The 23180-nt window shown below is 43.5% G+C and overlaps 1 protein-coding gene across 3 annotated transcripts in view; it reads right to left on the bottom strand.

The window, feature by feature from the left end:
• The window catches only part of LOC126100485 (fatty acyl-CoA reductase 1-like), a 501954-nt gene that overhangs the window by 367573 nt on the left and 111201 nt on the right, over positions 1-23180 (bottom strand). For 2 of the 3 annotated variants that reach the window (XM_049911090.1, XM_049911089.1), the window contains exons 6-7: positions 9322-9514; positions 3369-3611 (exon numbers count right to left, since the gene is read on the bottom strand). The exons of the other annotated variant lie outside the window; for it this stretch is intronic. In XM_049911090.1, the coding sequence (XP_049767047.1) occupies positions 3369-3611; positions 9322-9514 (436 nt within the window). The remainder of the gene's footprint in view (positions 1-3368; positions 3612-9321; positions 9515-23180) is intronic. 3 annotated transcript variants of the gene reach the window in all.

Below are 23180 nucleotides of genomic sequence, written 5' to 3'. Positions count from 1 at the left end.
ACAATGTACAATGAACAGTGTACTCCGAAACACTTGTGCGTGCACCAGCATTGTGCTCTTTCGTCAGAGATGTCACATACACTCCTGGAAATGGAAAAAAGAACACATTGACACCGGTGTGTCAGACCCACCATACTTGCTCCGGACACTGCGAGAGGGCTGTACAAGCAATGATCACACGCACGGCACAGCGGACACACCAGGAACCGCGGTGTTGGCCGTCGAATGGCGCTAGCTGCGCAGCATTTGTGCACCGCCGCCGTCACTGTCAGCCAGTTTGCCGTGGCATACGGAGCTCCATCGCAGTCTTTAACACTGGTAGCATGCCGCGACAGCGTGGACGTGAACCGTATGTGCAGTTGACGGACTTTGAGGCGCCGTGCAGGTGAGCGCCACAATCAGGACTGCATGCGAACGAGGCACACAGGGCCAACACCCGGCATCATGGTGTGGGGAGCGATCTCCTAGACTGGCCGTACACCACTGGTGATCGTCGAGGGGACACTGAATAGTGCACGGTACATCCAAACCGTCATCGAACCCATCGTTCTACCATTCCTAGACCGGCAAGGGAACTTGCTGTTCCAACAGGACAATGCACGTCCGCATGTATCCCGTGCCACCCAACGTGCTCTAGAAGGTGTAAGTCAACTACCCTGGCCAGCAAGATCTCCGGATCTGTCCCCCATTGAGCATTTTTGGGACTGGGTGAAGCGTCGTCTCACGCGGTCTGCACGTCCAGCACGAACGCTGGTCCAACTGAGGCGCCAGGTGGAAATGGCATGGCAAGCCGTTCCACAGGACTACATCCAGCATCTCTACGATCGTCTCCATTGGAGAATAGCAGCCTGCATTGCTGCGAAAGGTGGATATACACTGTACTAGTGCCGACATTGTGCATGCTCTGTTGCCTGTGTCTATGTGCCTGTGGTTCTGTCAGTGTGATCATGTGATGCATCTGACCCCAGGAATGTGTCAATAAAGTTTCCTCTTCCTGGGACAATGAATTCACGGTGTTCTTATTTCAATTTCCAGGAGTGTATTCCCTCATTTTCGGCCCATATTTTTCCTAGGGTGATCCCCTGACCGTGTCTACTCGGCTTGTTAACGCGTCACGTGCACGCAACTCCACCATACGACGTTCAAAATCGCTTTGGGCATTCGTTATAATGGTTTGGCTTACCAGCGTGGGTGCCACTGTTCTATGACTTTAACCAGGAGCGCCATCTATTAGTAATATCAGAATCTGTTACCATAAATACTGTCATTTCTGTTTGGGCACTTTAGTATTTGTGATACTATATTCCAAGTTAACAAATTTCTGTTCTTCAGAAAAACTTTTCTTGCCATTGCCAGGTCACATTCTACGCCCTGCCTACTTGGGCCATCTGAAACGTATTTAGAAAAATATATATAACGTAGCTCTGTATGGAGGTATTACAAGAAAAGATGTGCCACTATGCAATAATTAATGCAACATGGCTGTAACGGGGACGAGGAAGAACACATTTCAGTATATGATGTCATATTTTGTGAACTATGTATCGAACAGTGTATACTTTGTCATGCACATTCAGGGGTGTATGTGAATACCGTCTGCAAAACGTGTCACGAATACTATTAGTAGTAAAGAGGTAATCAATTAAAACTTCATACTTTATGTGGAATTTCTACTGCATGAACAGTGAAGACGTGACAAGTGGTAAAATTTTTTCCTTTCATCATCTCATGGCGCCGTCAGCGAGAAGAAGTTTCGTAAACGTCTCATTCTCAGATAGCCCAAGCCCAAATAACAGCTATTCTCGCATCTTGATCGAGCGAGGTAGTGCAGTGGTTGACACACTGGACTCACATTCGGGGCCGGCCTGAGTGGCCGAGCGGTTCTAGGCGCTACAGTCTGGAGCCGCGCGACCACTACGGTCGCAGGTTCGAATCCTGCCTCGGGCATGGATGTGTGTGGTGTCCTTAGTGAGGTTTAAGTAGTTCTAGGGGACTGATGACCTGAGAAGTTAAGTCCCATAGTGCTCACAGCCATTTCAACCATCACATTCGGGAGGATGACGGTTAAAACGCACATCCGGCCATCATGATTTAGGTTTTCTGTGATATCCCTAAATCGCTTCATGCAAATGCCGGTATGCTTCCTGTTATATCCTAGCCAGTAATGCCAACCGAGCCCGTTGCCAAAAGGTTGGCAGCATCAAAGTCCGGACGCCGTCCGCATAAGCAGCGCCAGCGATACAGGAAATCGCCGCAAGTCTGCGCGCGCCACCGCTGGCTTCTGGCTTCTTAAGCGCTGGAGTCGCGAGCGCTGGGACAGTTCTGTATTCGCCGCTCAGTTGTATACTCGCCACCGATTTGTGTACTTGCTAGTCAGTTGTGTGTTCATCGCAGCAGAGTTGTTGTTTGTCGTCAGCCGACGCTGACCTAGCCGCTCCGACTCGAACTAGACAGATTTCTGTAGACACGGAGTTCACTACTGTGTTTCTGTATCTTCGTTAATAAAGATAAGTACCGACTTTTATTTAATCAGAGTGTTTGGGTTTTCATCTTTCTGTTCACTGTTCCAGCGGACCGGTCGGCCCGCTATTAAAAGTGTGGCGGTGACTCCGTAAGCCGTTTCTACAGCGAAGTGTTTGTCGCTACGAACGCCGCCACAAAACTTCCTTTGAAGGGTTACGGCCGACTTCCATTCCCCCTCCTTCCCTAATCCGATGGAACTGGTGACCTCGCTGTTCGGTCCTCTCGCCTCAAATCAAGCAATCAAATTCGCGTCATGGGCTACATTCCTTTTCCACACGCACCCCAATCGTACCAAATTCACCTGAGCTGAAGCCAACGAATGGTGTCCGGGTGCGAGCTCCATGACCTCTAACCACTCGCCCAAAGTTCACCGGAATTTCGTAACCTGTGCATTGACATCCAAATGCCACGTACGAGAGAAAACCTACAAAGATTTTTTTCAAATTCACACGACGCAGAATATCTGCTGTATTGCTTTCCGCGTGTGGGTGAACACACTGTTAAGCAAGTGGTCATAACAATTTGGCTCATCATTGTCTCCAACCTTATCGATCTAACAACGATTCTTCGTTTCTTCTTCTATAACGTTATATATTCTTACCGTTTCCACGATTTAATTTACGTATCGTCATATTAAATAGCCGAAGTCTCATAAGTTCCATAAACATGAAAACTGGTGGCAACACTCAAGAATCGTCTTACGATACATAGTTGCTGATGATAATGGTACCAGGATGTTCTACTTATGACAGTCTCTTTAAAGTGTACTGCTATATTATGACACTAAATCACTATCATGAAGAGCACTTGGCGTATTTTTACAGTCACAATATATTTATACGTACAATGGTTTCCTTCCAGAAAGACGGATGAAGAAGTCGAGGATATATGCAGGCAAGAATTCGAGGAAGAAGTGGCAGATTGTGTACCACAGGACTGAAGTCGTCACAATTGGCTGAGGATACCACAGAATTGGTCTCAGAGGAACCTCTGTTGTATCTATCCTGATCAGATTCTTCATGAGCTCTCCCCAGGTGATGCGGTTCTGTTCCCCATTAGTTATGTTGCAAACATAGGGGCTCGCCTGCCTGTAACAAACGTCAAGTTAGTGTAGAGCAGTGAATTGTAAATTGCCCTAGTCCTGGGCTATTTTTCTTTTTTAGTGCTTAAAAGGCTATTTTTTCTTTAGTGTTTAAAACATTTTCTATGATTTCACCGAAAAAAGTTACATTTACTAAAAATTTCACAATCATTTTCAAACCATGTGTTGTTTTGATGAACGAGACCTACTATTTTAGCAATGTCTGCTGGTATATGGTTAACACCTTTTTCTTTTTCTTTGACCTTTCGATCACATCGCTGCAGGGTTGCCAAGGTTACTCTTAAAGCTGGCACACGTAACTTACGGAGGTGACAAAGTCTCATCCTCTCGCTACCTCGTAACCGACCAAGTGGATAGTGCGCAAAAGGCTGTATACGTTTCCTAAATATTTGCTAATCGTTTAACGGAGGCGGGACTTGGGTACCAGCCCAGTATTCAGCTAGTGGGATGTGGGAAACGGCCTAAAACCATATCTACAGTAACTTGCACACCGTCCCTCTTCGTTAATCTACTGGGGCACATTCGATCCAGGACTGGCACAATTATCGTGAAAGCGGGATGCTAAAATGTTCGGCTATGTGATTAACTATTGTCCGGAAACAGCCTTCTGGTTTGTACAGCTTACTTTAAAAAAAAATCTTATTCGTATCTCATACTGTTACTCCGTCACATTCAGAATGAGTATTACCTCGACCGGTATTCAGTGAAGAAGGCTGGGGAATGATCAGTGATTTAATTTTGTGCGAATAATGGACCTTATAAACTTTTGATTTGTATTAATTATGTGAAAACGGGACTTGGGGGGAGTATGTGGCTCTAATTGTCCGTAATATTTCCGGTTATTGCGTATCGAAGACTGGTTGCCGTCTTCCCACTGCCACTCTGTTCTTCTACGTAATGTAATCTTCATATTTGACGGCAGTGATAATATGTTTTTTTCAACATCCCGTCGTCGAATATTTAATATATTTAATGTTGCATTTTGAAGTTTACGGCCGACACATCACACTAGATTCATATTCAATTTCAGTTGCAGAGTCTTTTGAAAAGTATTACCACTGCGGATTATAGAAAATATGAAACGAAGGAGGAAGTATAGAACTGAAGCCAGGGTCGCTAGAGACTTTTGATGGAAGGAAGAAAGAGGAGGAGTCGAATAGAAGTCTGAATTTTGAGCAAAGACCCAGACACTCGCCTCTAGTGGCTTGGAATGACAGAGAACCTAAGTGAGGTCGACTGCACATGGAGGTGATGTCCGATTACGAATCCACCGTGCTATCGACTGCGGTAACAGTAGTTTATCCTCCATTGGTAGGAGAGTAATGCAAGCAGTCCAGCCAAGTAACAGAGCACAAGTGGTCGAGATACAGTATCGTAATGGCCAATGTTAAATGTGGAGGCTGCTGAGATGAAGCTCACAAGGGAACATCCCCATCGCACCACCCTCAGATTTAGTTATAAATTGGCACAATGGATAGGCCTTGAAAAACTGAACACAGATCAATCGAGAAAACAGGAAGAAGTTGTGTGGAACTATGAAAAAATAAGCAAAATATACAAAATGGGTCGTCCATGCATAAGATAGGTAATATTAAGGGGTATGTGAGACGCCGAGCTCCGTGGTCCCGTGGTTAGCGTGAACAGCTGCGGAACGAGAGGTCCTTGGTTCAAATCTTCCCTCAACCGAAAATTTTAACTTTTTATTTTCAGTTTATGTGAAAAACTCTTATGTTTTCATCACTTTTTTTGGAGTGATTATTACATCCACAAGAAAACCTAAATCGGGCAAGGTAGAAGAAACTTTCACCCATTCGCCAAGTGTACTAGTTAGGTGGGTCGACAACATATTCCTGTCATGTGATGCACATGCTGTCACCAGTGTCGTATACAAAATATCAGACGTGTTTTCCTGTGGAGGAATCGGTTGACCTATGACCTATGACCTTGCGATCAAATGTTTTCGGTTCCCATTGGAGAGGCACGTTCTTTCGTTAACTAATCACACGGTTTTGCGGTGCAGTCGCAAAACACAGACACTAAACTTATTACAGTGAACAGAGACGTCAATGAACGAACGGACAGATCATAACTTTGCGAAAATAAAGAAAGCAAAATTTTCAGGGAAGGGCAGATTTGAACCTAGGACCTCTCGTTCTGCAGCTGTTCATGCTAACCACAGGACCACGGCGCTCCTCACCTCACATTGCCCTTAATATTGCCTGTCTTATGCATGGACGAGCCAGTTTGTATATTTTGCTTATTTTTTCATAGTTCCACACAACTTCTTCCTGTTTTCTCGATTGATCTGTGTTCAGTTTTTCAAGGCCTATCCATTGTGCCAACTTATAACTAAATCTGAGGGGGGTGCAATGGGGATGTTCCCTTGTCAGATTCTGGGTTCAGCACTGGAAGTGTACACAGTCTGAGACTGCCTCCTCCTCTCCCTTCACCCCTCCGCTTTACACAAATGTACAGCTATAGCTTACTATCACCCCCAACTTCATGTGTCACAGATGCCTGGTTTGTACTTTATAAAATGCACTCTTCTTTTTGTTTCTTTCCTTACTTGTTATTCCTAATTAAAGGCTGTGTTTAAACTTATTGGCTTGGTCTGAGAGTTTCCTTCTCTTCTACTCTTTCCAAAACCTCTTATTTCGCTCTATGTTGTTTGTTGCCTACCCCCGTCCACAGTTTTATGGCAATGTTTCCAGTTTTTCTGCGAATATGGGATTGTCCGCCTGCAAAACACTTTTTGGTTATTTACTTTTCCAAAGCAATTTCAGCGAAACGAAGCCATCATCCATTGTTTCCTTTATCATTTTTACTTGAAAATCATTGCAGAGTTTCTATGTTTCTTGCAGGCTTTTTTTGTCGTAGAGTTAGTTGGTAGAGTTTTAGTTGATCTAACAACACAAAAAATCACAACTTTACACAGTGGCAGTAATTCAGTTTGTCTGTTGCATAGTTGACATTATACTTGTCAAGTGTCACATTATTACTTCCATATCTAAAATGTCTGCAGAAACATGTAAGAACAGACACACAAAACGTCGATGTCTATGTTATTACAATATCTACAATTTTTGCGAAAAACACATAAACACACACATACACACACACACACACACACACACACACACACACTTTACGTCAAGCCTCAAAATATTATTTCCTCTTCCATACATCCTCCATAACTGGAGCCAAAAGCATGACAGCGATCTCTCGAATTAAGTGCGCTACTGCTGTGTCAGCATTTTAACTGTCCTGTAACAGTCCAATACACATGTAGATAAAAATCAGACGCTGAGCATGCAACTGACACTTCATATCAGGAGTAAATAATGTTTTCGCATCTGAATTGTCCTATATTAGTGCAACTTCTACAGGTTAGACAGGTCTCGTTAATAATGCTAGGTCATATTAGTGAACAGACTTTGACTACAGAGCCGGACATAAATCAACGGGCTTTGACTAAACAAATAAATCATCACTCAAAGCAAAATATTTCGTTACACACTATTCTAATAAGTGCTGCTGTTTGTTTATCATTGTGTTTCCCGTATCTTTTATTACAGACCGCCATAACATGCAAACAAATAGCTGGAAGAAACAACACTTTTTTGAATATGATCAGTCAATCACACCACAACATTTTTCATAAGTAAATAAGCCTTAAAATCTGCATTATATGGTATCAATTCAAATATTGCTGTAAAATGATTTTTTTTGTTAATTCTGACAAAATTTCCGCTTTTGGTGTCCACACAAGAGGTTCACCCTATGGTTCTACAGATCACGTACGTGACCTTGGCACCTGCGCCATCGCTATGCAGGTAAATGGCTGCCAGCTGAACATGCATTCGAGAATCGGTATTGAGTGACTAGTCACTCATAACAAAGTTAACGACTTCTGAGGTGGCGTCTAAAAGAAATGGTTTATCTAGTCACCAGTCTTCTGACTGGTTTGAAGCGGCCATGGATAACGCGCGAGTCTAAATGGACCACAGAGTTCCATTACATGCAAGCTCAGCACTCTGGTGTCACACTGTATTGTGACGTAACTAACTTCGAAGTTTTTCTTCGCTGTACGGACTGAGACTCGCACTCAGCGAGTGCTCGCCCACTCAGAGCGAGTGATGGCGTAACTCGTGGGCAGCGAGTGATTGGAACGAGAGCCGCTCACTTGGCTTCGCTCCATGGAAGCAGTGCCCTGTTTCAGAGCAGCACTTACACCCTGCGTCCTCAATTACTTATCGTATATATTCCAATCTCTGTGTTCCCTTACACCTTTTCTTACGCCTCCCTTCATTGTCATGGCATTTATTCTCTGATGCGTTAACACACATCATGTCATTCCATCCCTTTTTCTTGTCAGTGTTTACCGTACGTCCCTTCCTTTGCTGATTCACTGGAGACCATCATCATTCGTCGTCCTATCAAGCCATTTCATGTCCCACATCCCTCTGTAACCTAACACCTCAAATTCTTCGATTAACTTCTTTTCTGGTTTACTCGTGATCAATGTTCAACTACCAGGGCAGCACTGTGCTCCACTACATAGCTCTAAATACCTGATAACGTTCTTAATAAAGGCGGCTTTCTGCACCCAGGCACGGCATATAACGCAGACCTCTACATTCCAGTGGTATATGGTACATACATAATTTCCTTAAAGTACGCGCTCGTCTTTCGTGAGAGCAGTCCTAGAGCACGTTAGCATCCCACAAGTGTTACATCAGCTTCAGATGCAAGAAGTCTGGTGCTCAAAATGAAAGACATGGGTCACTACAATCTTCCTCAAAGCCCTGTAGAACGACGTTATTCAACTGGAAAATCCCTATCTCCGTCGAGGAAGCCATGAGCCATAAAGGGATTCTGATGCACTTCTTTGCCATCTGTTTCTTCTATACCTTTTTATTTATTTCATTTATCTATTTTAGACTCATTACTTTTAAAAGATGAGAGGCAGACACCTGTCTTTGTTTCAGTGCAAAACCAAGCGAGATGTCGTAGAAAATAAACTCAGTGAACTTTATCTTACGTTCACAACACCTTAAGTTCACAGCAATAGGACCGTGTAGTAAACGCAGAGCGCAGTCGGTCGTGACGTGTGTACACTGACACGAAGTAGGCTGTCGGTCAGCCGGCACATGAACTGCTGAGACTGTAGGCAACTCTAAACTTAAAAACTCCACATGGCAGAGAGAGGCCTATATGTCGAAGCCCGTCAACGTGCGATCGGAAAATAAAGGTATACAGGCTCTCCCGTAATCGAAGCGGAGGATACGTTATAAGTGAATAAAGTGTGGTTGACTCAACAGACACCTCTCACTAGGAAAACACAGACTAACTGCTCGCGATGACACTACAGCATGACAGGGAGGACACTTAGCATTCATAAAAATGTATGCTGCTCTGAGTTTGTGTGTTCGTCACCGCCATGCTAGAAATCCGCACTGGTAAGTTTCCTTAGCCACCATTTTACGATTCTTGTTTGTGCACCGTCTCTAACGATCATGTCGTCTGTAGGATATTAGATAGTAACTTCCCCTTTTCTTTACGCTGTTTTTATAACTATACTAAGATAAAAGGCAGAACTGGGCAGTCTTAAACGGTATTAAGGTAGCGTAAAGCATGCAAAGAAATACTACGGTATCTAGTAGCTCATAAGGATGGTAATTCAATGTAATGCGTACCTCGTCTCTCCAAAATGCCACGCCACTGCGATGATGGCGTTCGCCGTGCAATCGATGGGTACGATGTCCGTTTTGAAGTTGAGGCATGCCAGCATAGCCCTCAGCACGCCTTTCCCACCAGCTACGAAGAAGCCGACTGGTCCATTCATATTCGGTGCCCAGCCTTCTACCGGCTCCCTCCAGACCGGTGTCACTGTCGGAAAGAAAGTTGTTCAAAACAGCTTTTTCTTCAAGTAGTCCCCTGTGCTATGAAATTTACCTATTAAAGACTTGACCAGTGCTAATGGTTTCACTTGAGAAAGAGACAGACAATCGTGTACGCAACGTGTGAGGGGAATAAAGAAAAAGTTTAGTTTCTTGACAGAACAAGAAGGTCTCACTATAGTTAATACCGATTTACGTTTATCGAATACTAGCTGACGCAAACCTGGCATTCACCTGGGTATTCGTGTTGCCAATATTCTATTAGAAACAGAAAAAGTGAGCTGTGTTTGTACTGAGGTGCTGAAAAAATTCATTCATGTGTCCGTGAAAAAATCTTTGAGATTATGAAACACCCACACAAAGAAATATGCATAATGGACAAATGTAAAAGTGCGGCATCCCAACTAAGAAACAGTTTCTGTACTCTGGGGCAGCTGCACTGCGTGTCCATAACGCGTTTTGTAAATGTCTCCATGGCAACGCCTCTTCATACCTCTATATTCGGCTATAGTTTTCGCCTACAGCCGGTTGTGCTTCGCAATTGCAAGCTGGCCAAATGGCTGCCAGGTGTCTGCTGAGACACTCCTACAATCGATTCAACTTAGTAAAGAATGAACGTATTCAAACTTCATGCATGACGCAGGATATTTCCACTCATTACATTGTTTATGACGTCATATAATTTTTTGTGTCCGACAATGATCTTTACAATCTGCATTTTTGCACCATGTTCTGAAGTACTTATCCAAAAGATATGTGTGATGGGTGTATCGTGCAGTATTTCTATTATGTCTGACATTATTGATAAACGGGAACTAAACTAAAAATTCTTATTGACACAACTATATTAAATATAAACTGTTGTGCGCCTTCAGCTAAATATTAACAAAAACACAAAAAATGCTTCATGAAATTTCTCCCAAAACTAAATAGTTTGAGACCACCGCAATGAAATACTTTTTCAGAAAATTTTTCTATGGCAGGCAGAGCTAGTCTTGAACACTGTAATAGACAACCCAGGCTTGCAAAACATCAACAATTGGAAACCAAATAGACAAGCTCCTTGCTGGACGATTCAACTGCTAGAACAAAAGGTAAAGGACACACTTGTCGTGAAGCTCACGCCGTGAACAAGAGTCGAAAAAGTTAATATTTCTAGCTGCTATTACCAAAACGGTGACAACGTCCAGAAGCGCCGAGTTGACACTATGAAGTGTTGCGATGTCTTGGCAGAGTACTACGTCTTTCTGATTGGCTACTTGGCTGTCGGCCAAGCGGTTCTAGGCGCTTCAGTCCGGAACAGCGCTGCTGCTACGGTCGCAGGTTCGAATTCTGCCTCGGGCATGGATGTGTGTGATGTCCTTAGGTTAGTTAGGTTTAAGTAGTTCTAGGTTCTAGGGGACTGATGACCTCAGATGTTAAGTCCCATAGTGCTTAGAGCCATTTGAACGATATTTCTACTTGGCTGGGTCGCGGAACCAGAACGTAGTCCTGATCATAACGCGTCGATGTTAGACGTGCGTGATGATAAGAGCCTCCTGTGGTGGGCTATTCGCTTTGGCACTGCCGCTGTGCGGATGGAGCTGCCAGTGCTCAGCATTAGGCATGTCGCAGCAATTTCCACACCCAAAATGCAACACACACTAACACCCACACAGTACTCATACCACAAATTTTTAGTTTGAGAGTTGCATGTTATGTGACTCTTTCGTTCCTTCACAACATATTTTACGTCCTGTTCGTGTATTATATATTTTGCTGCTAACTTTGAAGTCTTTCATTAACTAGTTTCAATAAGTTTCGACTGCGACACGTTCACAAACGCTTTGCAACTCCACTGCAGCAGTCGTACTTCTTGGGAAAGTCAGATGGCCACTAGCCAATAGAATTCGTTGGCAGTTAGCAAGCCATGTGGGTTCGTTGTTCGAGGGAAGTCAACCGCTACATTACTTGCTCAGTTACGTTGCTGTACAGTACTATGGAATGTTAAGCCATTTTTGGTTCGGTAATTATATCTGAGGATGCTTCTGAAGAAGCCACATTTCTGTGATGGTAAGCCCTAGCACTAACGAGTATGTGGAATATGTCTGGTAATATCACTCTAATTTATTCTCTGTGCTGAAGTACAATTTGCCAACCGAGGTTTGTTTAATACTATTGCTCAATGCAGTGACATCCTTCTGTGTTCGTCTGGCCAAAGCAACATGTTTCGAGAGACTGCAAACTATCGGGTCCTTCAACGCCAGTTATTTCATTATTTAAAATTTCATTTCATTCCGCATTTTCTTGGGATCTTCAGTATTAACTATTCATTAAGTCTAACGTTTCTTTCGCTCAGATGTTTCGGATTTATCTTTGTGATGATAGTAACTTGGTGGAGTAATCAGAAGTGTAGATTGGATGATCTCAACAAATTTGTAAATTGTGTGATTTTTATCTTAACGTATAGTGCATCAGAATAAAATCAAGTGTTGCACACGTGTCTGCAGAAACGTATTCCCCTGTACGTTCTTTATTTTAATGCATATCTGTATCAAGCCTCCAACTTAGGTTGCAATGATATTCAAGTATGCCGTTCTTAGTCAAATTTCGAAAAACATCCAAACACAAAATGGTCATTGATTATTGTTCATATGTACAGTCTCTTCGCTTGCAATTTAGTTTATAGAAATTGTATATTGAAAGACATTGTGTAGGTTAAGGTTGCGTACAATCCTTTGTTGTAGGACGCTGATGTGAGATGTGGCGCTGCTTCACTGAAGTGCTGTCGCTTATGGGCGATAAAATTTCAGATCTCTGTTAAATGACCTTACAGTTAGTTAGCTTTTTATTAAGTGTTGAATTTAGATGCACATAGGGAAACTGACTTGTTGCACAAGTGGATACTACAAGCAGAAGCCTTACATACATTCACAACATTTTGCTTCCACAATACTGTTCATTCATACATTATGTACTGATTTAAGAAAAGCAAGTTCTTTTTCTCTTACTCTTGTGCATTATATGCGTTTTTCCATCCTGATAACGTTAGGAACTTCTTCTTCGTTTATTTCATTCTGTAAACCAATCAAACAAACAAAAAATTGGCTCTGAGCACTATGGGACTTAACATCTGTGGTAATCAGTCCCCTAGAACTTAGAACTACTTAAACCTAACTAACCTAAGGACATCACACACATCTATGCCCGAGGCAGGATTCGAACCTGCGACCGTAGCGGTCACGCGGTTCCAGACTGTAGCGCCTAGAACCGCACGGCCACACCGGCCGGCAAACCAATCAAACATTAGGGCCTGTTTGTCACTACCGAGATAGTGGTCTAAGCGTTTTGAAACAAACACACATTTCAAGTTTAAGTATGACTAAATGAACATACAACATTTCATCTCTATACTATACGTGGTGGAAGACACAACACAGCCTCAAATAATTATAATACATATCTCACTCGTTCCATGACCCTTATAAAGTGTCACAGTGATAATTTGACATTTGAAACGTCTGCAAAAATGAGTCAGCAATACAAAAGATTCCAATGTGTATGTCAAGTGTACACTGCTTCTTTTCACACACACACACACACACACACACACACACACACACACACACATACACACATACATACACACACACACACACACACACACACACACACATATATATATATATATATATATATATATATATATATATATTCGTCAAATTGTTTTCTGAAACATGATTATGAACTCTCAAATTATATACCCCAATGCTATTTTCATGCTTAAATAGTTGAAATAGTTGGTGTGTGGCACAACGATCCTCACATTAAATATTTCCACAACTGCTGTATTTTGCTTGCCAAATGTTACGGTGGTCTCCATATCTACAATATATAATGGTGGTGTCGTTTCAATCTGAGGTATGTTACTAACAGTTCACGGAAGTGTTGATGGCTTGACATGTGTTTCAGTAATATTTCTCCTTTAAAAGGACGAATTTAAGGGAGAAGAATATAATGCAGCATCTTCTGCGCTAAAAAATGTAAACTATGATTCTGGTTGACAATTATTGCTGTATTTTAGAAATGATTGCGCCTAGGCAAGCAAATGACGAAACACGATCTTAGTAAGGAATTAGCTGATTTGACGCAATTTTATATCATTGCGATATAAAACTAAAACTGCATATTTTCGTATTACTCACTAAGAACTTCTGCTATGTTTACACACAACATGCTGCTGTAACAATACAGACGTGAAACAAATCTCATCGTGATGGTACAACAAACAGAGATTAAAAGTCGATGTCTCACAAATAGTATCTTTGCTATTGAAATAAAATTATTTATCAAGTAGTGAGTACATTCAGGTTACTTACCGAAATATGCAAATAAGATGTCAATGCAAACAACGAACCAATCTTCACAGAAACATAAAGTTGTATTATTTCTCAAAATATATAAGATGTTGGGTACAAAACATGCATGACACTACTGTCATAAATTAATCGTTCCATAAAATTTGATAAAAATACATACTGATTGTGGGTTAGAACCGCTGATGAATACTTCAAGGTTAAACAAAAACTGTTAGCGACCAAGTGAAGTTGTTGTATTGCAATCTGCAAACACAATGGGCTTCCTAATTAAATATTTTTAATTCTCGATTGTCTGTGTAACTTGTTAATGTCCTTATAGCTTGCTTATAGACACAACTGAAATAAATTAGAGACTGAAGACAGAAAAAAACTGGTACACCTGTCTAATATCCTCTAGGGACCCCGCGACCACGCAGAAGTCCCGCAACACGACATGGCATGGACTCGATTAATTTCTGTAGTGCTGCAGGGAATTGACACCATAAATCCTACAGGCCTCTTCATAAATCCGTAAGAGTAGGAGGGGATGGAGATCCCTATTGAGCAGCATGTTGCAAGCCATAGCAGATATGCTCAATAATGTTCACATTCTGGGAGTTTGATGGCCAGCGAAAGTGTTTAAACTCAGAAGAGCGTTCCTGGAGCCATTCTGTAGCAATTCGGAATGTGTGGGTTGTCGCATCGTCCTGCTGGAATTGCCCAAGTCCGTCGGAATGCTCAATTGACATGAACAGATACAGGTGATCAGACAGGATGCTAACGTTCGTGTCACCTGTAAGAGATGTATCTAGACATGTCGGGGTCCCATATCAATCCAACTACACACGCCCAACTGCATTATAGGGCCTTACCAGCTTGTATCCTGCTGACATGTAGGGTCTATGGTGTCATGAGATTGTCTCCACACCCGTACACGTCCATCCGTTCAATACAATTTGAAGCGAGGCTCATCCGACCAGGCAACATGTTTCCAGTCACCGACACTCCAATGTCGGTGTTGACGGGCCCAAGCGCGTCGTGCAGTCATCAAGGGTAAGCGAGTGGGTCTTCGGGTCCGAAAGCCGATACCGATGTTTCGTTGAATCGTTCGCACGTTGATACCTGTCGATGGTCCAGCATTGAAATCTGCAGCAATTTTCGGAAGGGCTACACTTATGTTACACCGGACTATTCTCTTCAGTCGTCGTTGGTCCCGTTCTTACAGGATCTTCTTCAGGCCGCAGCGATGTCGGAGATTTTATGTTTTACCGGACTCCTGGTATTCACGGTATACTAGTGTAACGGTCGTATGGAAAAATTCGCACCTCATCCCAACTCGGAGATGCTGTGTCCCATCGCTCGATCGCCGGCAATAACACCACGTTCAGACTCACTTAAATCCTGATAACCTGCGATTGTAGTAGCTATAATCGATCTAACAATTGCACCACAAACTTATTTATAGGCGTTGCCGACTGCAGCGCAGTATTCTGCCGGTATTTGAATACGTTTGCCTATACCGGTTTCTTTGGCGCATTAGCGTAGGTTAGTCTACAATCCAGGCTCGATCTTAATACCACATATTAAATTCACCAAAGTACATAAGAACTGGTTCTACAACATTGCAGAATACTCATTAGTACTACGGCTGATGTAACTTACAAGTGCACTTCTCGACAAGAATTCTCAAAGTAAACGTACTATTACTAAATTACTCAGCATTTCATGTGATACCTAAGTATGTCAGACATTATATAGATCCCATGCTAGGTAGTAATTTGATCTTGCGCTTCAAACGGTATCATCTTCTACTGTTTCGCAATGGAAACATGATGGGGAAACTGTATTTCTTTTACTCCCTCTGTAACATATCACAGTGTTGTTGACTTGCAATTTACTATGGGGCATAAATCAGAGAGGTGATGTCAGCTACTGGGGACATAGACAACTGCGGAACACTGTATGCATTCCTATAATTCCCGCTGTAATATATTATAATGGGGTTGGTGCATCAAAGTGAACATTACAGTGAGATAGAAAATTTCTTATGGAGTATAAATCTGCATATTGTTTAATAGTGGACACTGTATTGTCTTTCATTGAATTACATTATTCACAGCTGTTTTAACTTCTGACTTCAACTCACATTCCAAATAATGATCGATGGATAGCCCTGTTTCAAAAGACTGCCCATTATGCATTCATACTTGGTATCTGAGGCATATAATTATGCTCGTACACCGCTAATTTCGGTGACAGGTTCACCATTCATTTTGCCCTTCGTTAATCCACGTTCATGTTTCTGCAGCAGCAGAAAATTATATGTTACTTAAGGAAAACCTGATGTATCAGATTTTGTATATCTTGTGTCTGGTATCTAGGTAAACATTCGGATTTTTAATATGATAAACAGTCGCTTTCTTTGTAACAAATATTATACGTTTTGCAAGAAAAGTGTTTAGTATATATTTATAATAAATGAAAATGTTAGCTACTAGGGGAGGTTTCAGAAGCTTGGGGAAACGTCATTCGCTTTGCAGAGGGAATGAAAGAAATTCAGTTTTCCCGAGTACCTGGCATCTATCTCTGAAATCCTCTCGAAATTTCTAGGCAAAACTTCATTAGAGAGGGGATGAGAGGAATACAGTATTTACAAACTAGTTGGAACCCTCTCCTTAAGTTATAAACTACGATAAATTTCCATTCAACAACGCCATAAAACAGGATGGGGCAAATAAAAATGACTTAGAGAACAGACTTTTAGAACACAAAAGAAACAGAGCAAAGGAAAGGAAATTCAGTACTAAACTAACTGTAGCAGATGTTGAAAGTGATCAGCACTCATCTGTTGGTAGTGGTGGGACCTGATCAGCAAGTTTTTGAAGGCGGATCGAAGCTGGACTGATGAAATTGCTGCAGTCTCACCCGAAACGTTCTGCTGCAGTTCTCGAAGAATGTGAGGCTTGTTGCGATACACTTTAGACTTGAGGGCTCCCCACTCAGAGTAACCACACACTGATAGATCCAGTGACCTAGTTGGCCAGCTAGGTCAACGAAAAGACTGGCCTCTGCTAACAACTCTGTCACGCAAATGTTGTGTAAATGTGCTCCAAGATTCGGCCAGCTGTATGTGCAGTTGTTCCAACCTGTTGGAAGTAACTGTGGATCTTTTCCTCCTCCGTTAATGCTGCCTCAAATCGTATCCACTCGCCCAGGTCACTTTTATGTGTCCCACGCTGTATATTACAGAAGGGAGAAGGGATTCAACGAATACTGCTTTCCCCCGTAGCTAAAACAACCTTCTATACATTGTATTGTATTGTATTATACACTCCTGGAAATTGAAATAAGAACACCGTGAATTCATTGTCCCAGGAAGGGGAAACTTTATTGACACATTCCTGGGGTCAGATACATCACATGATCACACTGACAGAACCACAGGCACATAGACACAGGCAACAGAGCATGCACAATGTCGGCACTAGTACAGTGTATATCCACCTTTCGCAGCAATGCAGGCTGCTATTCTCCCATGGAGACGATCGTAGAGATGCTGGATGTAGTCCTGTGGAACGGCTTGCCATGCCATTTCCACCTGGCACCTCAGTTGGACGTGCAGACCGCGTGAGACGACGCTTCATCCAGTCCCAAACATGTTCAATGGGGGACAGATCCGGAGATCTTGCTGGCCAGGGTAGTTGACTTACACCTTCTAGAGCACGTTGGGTGGCACGGGATACATGCGGACGTGCATTGTCCTGTTGGAACAGCAAGTTCCCTTGCCGGTCTAGGAATGGTAGAACGATGTGTTCGATGACGGTTTGGATGTACCGTGCACTATTCAGTGTCCCCTCGACGATCACCAGTGGTATACAGCCAGTGTAGGAGATCGCTCCCCACACTATGATGCCGGGTGTTGGCCCTGTGTGCCTCGGTCGTATGCAGTCCTGATTGTGGCGCTCACCTGCACGGCGCCAAACACGCATACGACCATCATTGGCACCAAGGCAGAAGCGACTCTCATCGCTGAAGACGACACGTCTCCATTCGTCCCGCCATTCACGCCTGTCGCGACACCACTGGAGGCGGGCTGCACGATGTTGGGGCGTGAGCGGAAGACGGCCTAACGGTGTGCGGGACCGTAGCCCAGCTTCATGGAGACGGTTGCGAATGGTCCTCGCCGATACCCCAGGAGCAACAGTGTCCCTAATTTGCTGGGAAGTGGCGGTGCGGTCCCCTACAGCACTGCGTAGGATCCTACGGTCTTGGCGTGCATCCGTGCGTCGCTGCGGTCCGGTCGCAGGTCGACGGGCACGTGCACCTTCCGCCGACCACTGGCGACAACATCGATGTACTGTGGAGACCTCACGCCCCACGTGTTGAGCAATTCGGCGGTACGTCCACCCGGCCTCCCGCATGCCCACTATACGCCCTCGCTCAAAGTCCGTCAACTGCACATACGGTTCACGTCCACGCTGTCGCGGCATGCTACCAGTGTTAAAGACTGCGATGGAGCTCCGTATGCCACGGCAAACTGGCTGACACTGACGGCGGCGGTGCACAAATGCTGCGCAGCTAGCGCCATTCGACGGCCAACACCGCGGTTCCTGGTGTGTCCGCTGTGCCGTGCGTGTGATCATTGCTTGTACAGCCCTCTCGCAGTGTCCGGAGCAAGTATGGTGGGTCTGACACACCGGTGTCAATGTGTTCTTTTTTCCATTTCCAGGAGTGTATGTTAACCGGTGGCCTAGAATCGACGGAGAGGCACCGTCAACGCTGCAGCCGCAGTGGTCCACAGCCCCACGAGGACAACCACAGTCCACTTCACCCCTCCGCAGCCCCATATCGAACCACTGTTTCTTGTTTATTGTGCGGTTCGGCCCTCGTTGGAACCCCCCTCCCCCCCCCCCAGGGAACCAGGGAACGTTTCACACCAGACGAGTGTAACCCCTATGTTTGCGTGGTATAGTAATGGCGGTGTACGCGTGCGTGGAGAACTTGTTTGCGCAGCAATCGCCGACATTGTGTAGCTGAGGCGGAATAAGGGGAACCAGCTCGCAGTCGCCGAGACAGGTGGAAAACCACCTAAAAACCATCCACAGACTGGCCAGCTCACCGTACCTCGACACAAGTCCGCCTGGCGGATTCGTGCCGGGGACCAGGCGCTCCTTCCCAACCCGGAAAGCAGTGCGTTAGACCGCACGGCTAAGCGGGCGGGCTACCTTCCATATATACACACGACAGTAAATTTCCACTCAACAACAGAATACCGACATTGCATTACCGAATCGAGTGCGGGAAGAGCGATTTCTAATCGTGCCTGTGAGTGCTCTCATTAATCTAGTCTTGTCTTAGCGGTTCCTAGAAGACAGAGACTGTAGTACATCCGTAGATTCATTATTGAAAGTTGGCTCTTGGAAGTTAGATTATGATCTTTCATGAGGAAGTTTGCGTCTGTCTTGAAGTCATTGACAGCTCAGTTTCTTCAGCATCTCTGTGACACACTCCTATGGGTCACTCAAATCTGTGACCTTCAACTTCTCGTGGCGCAATGAATAGTCCATTAAATTTCGAGCATGCAGCCGCGCAAATAAAACTTCCTCCACTGGTATTTCCGACGCGTATCGTTCGGACATCCTTAGAGTGAGTCACAAGACTGACGACAAGATGCCAAGCGTGGCCTTATATGCTCCACCGGGCCGGTACTACGCTTGCGGGTCACTGACGCCGGTCAGCGGCAGAGAAATAAGCTCACACACGCGCCGCCTGTGGCGAAGGCGCACTGACATTTGTTTCGCTTATCGATGTATGTTCGGTGGCGGTGATACTATGAAGGCTTCTCTGCAGTTTAATTGCCCAAAGAGGCGGATTCCATGCTTTGTCCAAATTAAAACCATTATATTTATTTATTAAATAATTACCTAATCTAATCGCTATAGCTTCCTTGAAGATAGAATCCCAAAAGGAAGAGGTGTATGTTAGAACCTTCACGTCACTGTAATTCATGTAATGCCCTGTATTAATATAATATTCAGCCACAGCTGGGATAAGCATGTGTATCTTCGATGCTCTACACATCTGTCAAGAACGGTGCGAGTTGTTTGACCTATGCATGGCTTCTCACAATTTGATACATACCCGCTTTACGAAGCAGTAAATCGTCCTTTACAGAGGCGAGTAAAGCTGCAATCTTCGTGGGTGGCCAGAAGATTGCCTTACCACAGTGTTTCACAAGAATATGGCCTATCTTCGAGGAAAGAGCTCCCACGACCCACGTAGGGAAAAACGCACTTGATCTGAAGGAATTACTATCTTCTTCCCTACCATATTCGTGCATTCTAGGTTTTACATTGAATGCTCTACGAAGTTGTTGCGGAGAAAATCCATTCACTTTAAAAATTCTCTTGAGGTATGTGAGCTCTCCTTGCAAATTAACTTTTTCGGATATACAGTGTGCCCTATGCACTAAGGTCTTAACGACACCTGTGGTCTGTGAAGGGTGATGGCAGCTCTAGCAGGTAGATACAGATTTGTGTGTGTTGCTTTTCGATATACGGCGTGTCCTAATATGCCATCATCTTTACGGCGAACGACAACTTCCAAAAAGGGGAGGCAGACGTCTTTTTCTATTTCCACAGTAAACTTTACACTAGCATCGATAGAATTCAAATACTCAAGAAATCGATGTAATTCATTCATCCTGTGCGACCATACCACAAATGTGTCGTCCAAACACCTCGAGGAACCGTTAGTTTAAAACTTGCCGAGTTCATTTCCTTGTCCTCCGCGTCTTCCATGAATAAATTAGCTACCAGAGGGGAGAGAGGGCTTCCCATAGCAACGCCATCAATCCGCTAATAAAATTCATCATTAAACTGAAAATAAGATGACAAATGCACATGTTCAAATAAGGCCGTAATGTTCTTATCAAAATGTTGTCCGATAGGAGATAAAGAGTCCTTTAAATTTACCTTTGTGTACAAAACTAACAAGCACATCCGTACTATTTAGCCTGACATTGTTCTAAGTCTCTGAATAAAATCCATAGAGTTACGAATGTTGTGACTACATTTTCCCACCAATGGTTTCAATAATGAAGCTAAATATTTGTCGTCAGTCTTGTGCCTCACTCTGAGGATGGCCGGACGATACGCGGCCGATATATCAGTGGAGGAAGTTTCATTTGCGCGGCTGCATGCCCGAAATTTAATGGACTAAATCCGTGACCATTCTTGCATCCTTCTTACTATACGTCTAATATCCGCTCTTAGCCATATTCGCTATGCCTTACTTATTCTAAGGTGGGTTGCGCGAGTGTTAAGTAATCTCCTTCGTCGCTGTTTTCCAGTTCACATCATGCTATTCTTCAGTTAATACTAGCTAGCACTGAAGTGTTTTATGCAGAACACGTTGTAATGATGGGCAAGGTAAAAAGAAGGGAGCAAGGAAGGAAACTGCGGGTTAACGTCCCCTAGATGGCGAATTCTTAAGGGCTGGGAAAGGGAATCGACTTCACGCATTCAAAGGAACCGTCATAGCATTTGTCTGGAGCGATTTTCCAAAATCGCGGAACACACAAATCTGAATGGCCGGACGTGTATCTGAACGCCGACGTCACGTATGCGAGGCCCGTGTGTCGAAGACTGCACCATCTCGATCACTGACAACCGAGGCAGACTGCTGCCAATCGTACACAGGGTAGGCTCCTAAAAACAGTGATTATATATTCGGTACTGTCGACACACATACCCACTGCAAAGTAATCGTTACTTTTCACTGATCGCCGGTGGTGATGTAGCCTTTGCATATAACCACTTTTTTTGATAGTCTGTAAAATTGTGGGTATTATCGTTGAAACGACTGGATGATATGTGTGCGACCTTGTCGCTGAACAGACTTCCTTCTTCCAAACAGTCGTGAAAAGTTTCCACGGCTGTGCTGGCATTAATATAACATCTGATATAGCAGGTTCTAAATTCTTGGCCTTACGTATCTATGAAGGGTTTCTGCCTTGCACTGGAACCAGTAAATACCCCGAAAAATACGCATCGTATGAAAAAAATGTTACAAATGAAAAATTAATACTTTTCAAGGGGAAAACTGTCCATGCTAAAACTGGCCAGCTCTTTAACCCTTCTAAAGCCCCGTCCCACCCCATCACCCCTCCTCCTCCAACGAGGTCAACATTTATTTTCAAATGGGATCCCCCGCTTTTATTACAGATTATGATTCTACGCCAAAAATACCTAGGGTTTATCCGAAACAGTTTTATTTTCCATTCGTTGTAGATGCTGCTGTAAAATCTGATGGTGAGGTAAGAGAAGACTCGAGCATCTTGGTGCTGAGGAAACTCACGGAAGCCAGACTTAAACGGGAACAGAAAATTACGTTATGATGAAAGTGGGTTATTTTCTAAATTTTTAACTGACTTCTGTCAGAGACCAGCTTCAAAAATTCTCACACCGTTATTTACGTTACAAGGAAAAGAACATTTATTCTACGTTATATTTTTGTAGAAAATGTTATGTAGAACCAAATGAGTAGGTTCCAAATTGCAAAAGTCGGAAATATTGAATTTTATCAGCTACCGTGTTACATCGAACGAAAGAAAAAAGATTTTACTTAAAATTCGTAACTTCTTGGCGTATAATCCGACTCTGAAATACAAAAGGGGAGCCTCCCATTTGAAAGTAAAGCGCCGAGTAGGCTGTTGTTATACATCACTCTTCCCTAATAACCGAACCTTTAGTCCCATCACGGGAAAAGCCACGTATAACGCTATCCTGCCATGTATGTTGCAGAAGCGTGCCGGGAAACAAGCTAACGTTACCCTCTGACAGGACTTCGAATATTGACTGCGGGTGTATTTAAAGGACAAAGGAATCGACTATAGTTTTGAGTATGATGAAATTAACAGAAAACGGACTTTAGCCTTGGGAATTAACGAAAGTGATAAAAATCATATGTGAATGAAAAAAATGAACGGTCGCCAGCCCAATTAGGCACATTAATTTGGAAATATATGTTTAAGGAAATTGAACATTGGTTATTAAAAGTATTTTCCTTGATATTTACTTTTAAATAGCGCACAGGATACAAACAGACACAGGACACTCTGAGCTGTGTGTAGCAGCAGTTATCAGTAACGCACACACCTGTAATTATGGAAAGTAAATTTGCACCAAGCTCATACTAATAACAACTACACTGAAGATCACTACTTAAACCAATAATGAAATGTTACTGCATGAAGTGCAGAACTATATCTGGACATGAGGGGCTTCTGTCTTAACTGGCATGAAAGAAAAACAGAAA

The sequence above is a fragment of the Schistocerca cancellata genome, chromosome 9 (assembly GCF_023864275.1).
Source record: "Schistocerca cancellata isolate TAMUIC-IGC-003103 chromosome 9, iqSchCanc2.1, whole genome shotgun sequence".
In the NCBI taxonomy this organism is placed as follows: domain Eukaryota; kingdom Metazoa; phylum Arthropoda; class Insecta; order Orthoptera; family Acrididae; genus Schistocerca; species Schistocerca cancellata.
The sequence above is the reverse complement of the archived record's forward strand: the minus strand, read 5'-3'. Positions and strand labels throughout refer to the sequence as shown.